This window comes from Salvelinus fontinalis, chromosome 18, assembly GCF_029448725.1.
Source record: "Salvelinus fontinalis isolate EN_2023a chromosome 18, ASM2944872v1, whole genome shotgun sequence".
Lineage (NCBI taxonomy): Eukaryota > Metazoa > Chordata > Actinopteri > Salmoniformes > Salmonidae > Salvelinus > Salvelinus fontinalis.
Window position 1 is genome coordinate 61,434,631 of NC_074682.1, and position 7,690 is coordinate 61,442,320.

At 48.0% G+C, this 7,690-nt stretch overlaps 1 protein-coding gene across 1 annotated transcript in view; it reads left to right on the forward strand.

Annotated features, from left to right (window-relative positions):
- Positions 1-2,735, forward strand: part of LOC129815842 (endothelin-3) — a 29,112-nt gene extending 26,377 nt beyond the window's left edge. Inside the window, exons 2-3 of the mRNA XM_055869999.1 lie at positions 2,329-2,451; positions 2,578-2,735. Coding sequence (XP_055725974.1) covers positions 2,329-2,451; positions 2,578-2,735 — 281 coding nt within the window. The remainder of the gene's footprint in view (positions 1-2,328; positions 2,452-2,577) is intronic.
- The last annotated feature ends 4,955 nt before the right edge of the window (positions 2,736-7,690 follow it).

Below are 7,690 nucleotides of genomic sequence, written 5' to 3' on the forward strand. Positions count from 1 at the left end.
CAAACAGATTGTCGTAGCTAGCTGAAGTTAACCAAATAGGTTCAATGTTAGCTAGCTAGTTCGCTAACATTAAGCTATAACTAACAATGCGAAATGGCATTCTGAGATAACATTACTACACAAAGATCATAAATGTAATGTTAGCTAGTGAGCCAGCCATCTAACGCCAGCTAGCTAGCTATGTAGCTAACAGTAAGCTGTAAAACCTCTTAAGGATCGGACCCATTTTTTCAATTTCCACCTAAAACGACTCTTACCCAAATCTGACTGCCTGTAGCTCAGGACCTAAAGCCAGGATATGCATATTCTTGATACCATTTGAAAGGAAACACTTTGAAGTTTTGTGGAAATGTGAAATTAATGTAGGAGAATATAAGACATTAGATCTGGTAAAAGAAATACAAACAAAAAAACATGTCTTTTCTATGTTTTTTTCCTTCATCATCTGAATGTCATACATGATGGATCATTAGCTTCCCTACAGAAAATACCCGAACCTTCACACATCTAGATAGCTGGGTGGGTGTGGAGCCAGAGACAGCAAGGGATCAAACTGTAGAACCCAGTTCCTAAATAAAAAAATATTTTATCAAACAAAACTATGCTATATTTTATCTCTGGGACCCTCAGGATGACACATCAGAGCCAGATTACTGAATGTAAGTACATTATTTACCTTTAGAGGTGAATGTATCAAACCAGTTGCCCTGATTAAAAGTGTTTTGTTGTTGTGCACTTTCCTCAAACAACAGCACGGTATTTTTCCACTGTAATAGCTATTGTAAATCGGACACCGCAGTTAGATGAACAAGAATTTAAGCTTTCTGCCCATATCAGACTTTTCTTAGTTCTGGAAAGTGGGCTGTTACCTACATCATCATTCTAGTCACATTAGCGCATGTTAGCATCAACCGTCCCGGTACAGAGACACCGATCCCGTAGAGGTTATTATAACTTGCAATGAAAACAACTTTCTGACCAAATTAGAAACGTGTTACATCTGAAACTGTAGCTAGGCTCTTACCCCGTACACATGGATGAAAGCTTCACGGCAGACTGCAACCCCTTACCCCATACACATGGACGAAAGCTTCACGGCAGACTGCAACCCCTTTCCTTAAATACTGATATCCGGGCCTCCCGGGTGGCGCAGTGGTCTAGAGCACTGCATCGCAGTGCTAGCTGCGCCACCAGAGTCTCCGGGTTCGCGCCCAGGCTCTGTCGCAACCGGCCGCGACCGGGAGGTCCGTGGGGCGACGCACAATTGGCTTAGCGTCGTCCGGGTTAGGGAGGGTTTGGCCGGTAGGGATATCCTTGTCTCATCGTGCTCCAGCGACTCCTGTGGCGGGCCGGGCGCAGTGCGTGCTAACCAAGGGGGCCAGGTGCACGGTGTTTCCTCCGACACATTGGTGCGGCTGGCTTCCGGGTTGGAGGCGCGCTGTGTTAAGAAGCAGTGCGGCTTGGTTGGGTTGTGCTTCGGAGGACGCATAGCTTTCGACCTTCGTCTCCCCCGAGCCCGTACGGGAGTTGTAGCGATGAGACAAGATAGTAGTTACTAGCGATTGGATACCACGAAAATTGGGCAGAAAAGGGGATAAAAAAAATAAAAAATAAAAAAATAAAAAAATACTGTTATCCAGAGCATTGGTGACTGTAACTCCTGGCAACAATGTAACTATGCTTTTTTTGCTGATGTTTTCTGACCGCGGCCATATTCAATGAGCGTTGGTAAATTCGTCAGTTATTCTGCACTCTGGTACATTCCGACAAGAGTGCTCTGAAACAGGTGTTGCAGTGATGTTCTATTTAAACGGACACTTGCATAGTGGAGTCTTTTGTTAAGTTTTACTACACATTAAGTTTTTTTTTAGACACGATTACCTACATAAATTGACCAGCTCAAATAGACAGAAGCAGCCTACATGGCAGACCAATCCAAACTCATCTCTCGGCATGTCCAGCCCACTCATAATGTCAGCCAATCATGGGTAGCGTTGACTTAACCAACTAGGCTCCTAATTTAACAATTGTATTCGTATTTACAGATCGCATACAAGTTTGTTATTAAAGCACATGAAAGATCACATGTTCGAGAAGGAATTTCTGCCCCAAAAACCTTTTTTTCCCCCCATTTACGTTCAAACGGCTCTCCTGTGAAGTCGTGACCCGTTTCAGAAAACATAGGCCTAGTTTTCTGAAACGGGCCACTTTAACACCATCACAAAGTGCTTTTACATTACAATATAAAACACATTTTATTTGAAAGAGAAAATGTAAACAACATGTTGTTAATTGTATTCATCATTAACTCCTCTTATGTCCTTGTAGGTTCTTCAGCCCCCAGTAAAGATGTTGTCGAGAGGAGAGAGTTGGAGACCACGAAGATGAACTTGGTCTCCAGGCCAACCACAGTGGGTGTGGTCAGCGGTGTGGGTGTGGCCAGCGGTGTGGGTGTGGTCAGTGGTGTGGGTGTGGCCAGCGGTGTGGGTGAGGCCAGCGGTGTGGGTGTGGCCAGCGGTGTGGGTGTGGCCAGCGGTGTGGGTGTGGCCAGCAGTGTGGGCGTGGCCAGCGGTTTAGGTGTGGCCAGTGGTGTAGGTGTGGCCAGCAGCAATGGGTCCCGGAACATCACTGAGGCGCGGCGTAGAGACAAGCGCTGCACGTGTTACAGCTACAGAGACAAGGAGTGTGTCTACTACTGTCACCTGGACATCATCTGGATCAACACACCAGAGTGAGTAGTGACAGGCCTGACCCTGACCTCCCCTAACCCTGACCTCTACTAACCCCTGACCTCCACTAACCCTGACCTCCACTAACCCTGACCTCCACCAACCCTCACCTCCACTAACCCTAACCCTGACCTCCCCTAACCCTGACCTCCCGAACCCTGACCTCCACTAACCCTGACCTCCACTAACCCTGACCTCCACTAACCCTAACCCTGACCTCCCCTAACCCTGACCTCCACTAAACCTGACCTCCCCTAACCCTGACCCTGACCTCCACTAACCCTGACCCTGACCTCCACTAACCCTGACCCTGACCTCCCCTAACCCTGACCTCCACTAACCCTGACCTCCACTAACCCTAACCCTGACCTCCCCTAACCCTGACCTCCACTAACCCTGACCCTGACCTCCACTAACCCTGACCTCCCCTAAACCTGACCCTGATCTCCACTAACCCTGACCTCCCCTAACCCTGACCTCCACTAACCCTGACCTCCACTAACCCTGACCTCCACTAACCCTGACCTCCACTAACCCTGACCTCCATTAACCCTGACCTCCACTAACCCTGACCTCCCCTAACCCTGACCTCCACTAACCCTGACCTCCACTAACCCTGACCTCCCCTAACCCTGACCTCCACTAACCCTGACCTCCACTAACCCTGACCTCCACCAACCCTGACCTCCACTAACCCTGACCTCCCCTAACCCTGACCTCCCCTAACCTCAACCCTGACCCCCACTAACCCTGACCCTGACCTCCCCTAACCCTGACCCTGACCTCCACTAACCCTGACGTCCCCTAACCCTGACCTCCACTAACCCTGACCTCCCCTAACCTCAACCCTGACCTCCCCTAACCTCAACCCTGACCCCCACTAACCCTGACCTCCACTAACCCTGACCTCCCCTAACCCTGACCTCCACTAACCTCAACCCTGACCTCCACTAACCCTGACCTCCACTAACCCTGACCTTCACTAACCCTGACCCCCACTAACCCTGATCTCCACTAACCCCAACCCTGACCTCCCCTAACCCCAACCCTGACCCCCCCTAACCCCAACCCTGACCTCCACTTACCCCAACCCTAACCCCAACCCTGACCTCCCCTAACCCAAACCCTGACCTCCACCAACATCAACCCTGACCTCCACTAACCCCAACCCTGACCCCCCCTAACCCCAACCCTGACCTCCACTAACCCCAACCCTAACCCCAACCCTGACCTCCACCAACCCCAACCCTGACCTCCACTAACCCCAACCCTGACCTCCCCTAACCCCAACCCTGACCCCACTAACCCCAACCCTGACCTCCCCTAACCCCAACCCTGACCTCCACCAACCCCAACCCTGACCTCCACTAACCCCAACCCCGACCTCCACTAACCCCAACCCTGACCTCCAGTAACCCCAACCCTGACCTCCACTAACCCCAACCCTGACCCCCCCCTAACCCCAACCCTGACCTCCACTAACCCCAACCCTAACCCCAACCCTGACCTCCACTAACCCCAACCCTGACCTCCACTAACCCCAACCCTGATCCCCCCCTAACCCCAACCCTGACCTCCACTAACCCCAACCCTAACCCCAACCCTGACCTCCCCTAACCCCAACCCTGACCCCCCCTAACTCTTAATATATATATATATATATTTCACCTTTATTTAACCAGGTAGGCCAGTTGAGAACAAGTTCTCATTTACAACTGTGACCTGGCCAAGAATAAAGCAAAGCAGTGTGACAAAAACAACACAGAGTTACACATAAACAAACGTACAGTCAATAAAATAAAATAAAATAAAATCTATGTACAGTGTGTGCAAATGTAGAAGAGTAGGGAGGTAGGCAATAAATAGGACACAGAGGCAAAATAATTACAATTTAGCCTTAACACTGGAGTGTCTACAGCTGGTTAAAGGCCCTGTTATAGTCTCATTGTTATACAGCTGCTTGAAGGTCCTGTTATAGTCTCAGTGTCTACAGCTGCTTGAAGGTCCTGTTATAGTCTCAGTGTTATACAGCTGCTTGAAGGTCCTGTTATAGTCTCAGTGTCTACAGCTGCTTGAAGGTCCTGTTATAGTCTCAGTGTCTACAGCTGCTTGAAGGTCCTGTTATAGTCTCAGTGTCTACAGCTGCTTGAAGGTCCTGTTATAGTCTCAGTGTCTACAGCTGCTTGAAGGTCCTGTTATAGTCTCAGTGTCTACAGCTGCTTGAAGGTCCTGTTATAGTCTCAGTGTCTACAGCTGCTTGAAGGTCCTGTTATAGTCTCAGTGTCTACAGCTGCTTGAAGGTCCTGTTATAGTCTCAGTGTCTACAGCTGCTTGAAGGTCCTGTTATAGTCTCAGTGTCTACAGCTGCTTGAAGGTCCTGTATAGTCTCAGTGTCTACAGCTGCTTGAAGGTCCTGTAATAGTCTCAGTGTCTACAGCTGCTTGAAGGTCCTGTTATAGTCTCAGTGTTATACAGCTGCTTGAAGGCCCTGTTATAGTCTCAGTGTTATACAGCTGCTTGAAGGTCCTGTTATAGTCTCAGTGTTATACAGCTGCTTGAAGGTCCTGTTATAGTCTCAGTGTCTACAGCTGCTTGAAGGTCCTGTTATAGTCTCAGTGTCTACCGCTGCTTGAAGGTCCTGTTATAGTCTCAGTGTCTACAGCTGCTTGAAGGTCCTGTTATAGTCTCAGTGTCTACAGCTGCTTGAAGGTCCTGTTATAGTCTCAGTGTCTACAGCTGCTTGAAGGCCCCATTATAGTCTCAGTGTCTACAGCTGCTTGAAGGTCCTGTTATAGTCTCAGTGTCTACAGCTGCTTGAAGGTCCTGTTATAGTCTCAGTGTTATACAGCTGCTTGAAGGTCCTGTTATAGTCTCAGTGTCTACAGCTGCTTGAAGGTCCTGTTATAGTCTCAGTGTCTACAGCTGCTTGAAGGTCCTGTTATAGTCTCAGTGTCTACAGCTGCTTGAAGGTCCTGTTATAGTCTCAGTGTCTACAGCTGCTTGAAGGTCCTGTTATAGTCTCAGTGTTATACAGCTGCTTGAAGGCCCTGTTATAGTCTCAGTGTCTACAGCTGCTTGAATGTCCTGTTATAGTCTCAGTGTCTACAGCTGCTTGAAGGTCCTGTTATAGTCTCAGTGTTATACAGCTGCTTGAAGGTCCTGTTATAGTCTCAGTGTCTACAGCTGCTTGAAGGTCCTGTTATAGTCTCAGTGTTATACAGCTGCTTGAAGGTCCTGTTATAGTCTCAGTGTCTACAGCTGCTTGAAGGTCCTGTTATAGTCTCAGTGTCTACAGCTGCTTGAAGGTCCAGTTATAGTCTCAGTGTCTACAGCTGCTTGAAGGCCCTGTTATAGTCTCAGTGTCTACAGCTGCTTGAAGGTCCTGTTATAGTCTCAGTGTCTACAGCTGCTTGAAGGTCCTGTTATAGTCTCAGTGTCTACAGCTGCTTGAAGGTCCTGTTATAGTCTCAGTGTCTCAGCTGCTTGAAGGTCCTGTTATAGTCTCAGTGTCTACAGCTGCTTGAAGGTCCTGTTATAGTCTCAGTGTCTACAGCTGCTTGAAGGTCCTGTTATAGTCTCAGTGTCATACAGCTGCTTGAAGGCCCTGTTATAGTCTCAGTGTTATACAGCTGCTTGAAGGTCCTGTTATAGTCTCAGTGTTATACAGCTGCTTGAAGGTCCTGTTATAGTCTCAGTGTCTACAGCTGCTTGAAGGTCCTGTTATAGTCTCAGTGTCTACAGCTGCTTGAAGGTCCTGTTATAGTCTCAGTGTCTACAGCTGCTTGAAGGTCCTGTTATAGTCTCAGTGTCTACAGCTGCTTGAAGGTCCTGTTATAGTCTCAGTGTCTACAGCTGCTTGAAGGTCCTGTTATAGTCTCAGTGTCTATAGCTGCTTGAAGGTCCTGTTATAGTCTCAGTGTCTACAGCTGCTTGAAGGTCCTGTTATAGTCTCAGTGTCTACAGCTGCTTGAAGGTCCTGTTATAGTCTCAGTGTCTACAGCTGCTTGAAGGTCCTGTTATAGTCTCAGTGTCTACAGCTGCTTGAAGGTCCTGTTATAGTCTCAGTGTCTACAGCTGCTTGAAGGTCCTGTTATAGTCTCAGTGTCTACAGCTGCTTGAAGGTCCTGTTATAGTCTCAGTGTCTACAGCTGCTTGAAGGTCCTGTTATAGTCTCAGTGTCTACAGCTGCTTGAAGGTCCTGTTATAGTCTCAGTGTCTACAGCTGCTTGAAGGTCCTGTTATAGTCTCAGTGTCTACAGCTGCTTGAAGGTCCTGTTATAGTCTCAGTGTTATACAGCTGCTTGAAGGTCCTGTTATAGTCTCAGTGTCTACAGCTGCTTGAAGGTCCTGTTATAGTCTCAGTGTTATACAGCTGCTTGAAGGTTCTGTTATAGTCTCAGTGTCTACAGCTGCTTGAAGGTCCTGTTATAGTCTCAGTGTCTACAGCTGCTTGAAGGTCCTGTTATAGTCTCAGTGTCTACAGCTGCTTGAAGGTCCTGTTATAGTCTCAGTGTCTACAGCTGCTTGAAGGTCCTGTTATAGTCTCAGTGTCTACAGCTGCTTGAAGGTCCTGTTATAGTCTCAGTGTTATACAGCTGCTTGAAGGCCCTGTTATAGTCTCAGTGTCTACAGCTGCTTGAAGGTCCTGTTATAGTCTCAGTGTCTACAGCTTCTTGAAGGTCCAGTTATAGTCTCAGTCTCTACAGCTGCTTGAAGGTCCTGTTATAGTCTCAGTGTCTACAGCTGCTTGAAGGTCCTGTTATAGTCTCAGTGTCTACAGCTGCTTGAAGGTCCTGTTATAGTCTCAGTGTTATACAGCTGCTTGAAGGTCCTGTTATAGTCTCAGTGTTATACAGCTGCTTGAAGGTCCTGTTATAGTCTCAGTGTTATACAGCTGCTTGAAGGTCCTGTTATAGTCTCAGTGTCTACAGCTGCTTGAAGGTCCTGTTATAGTCTCAGTG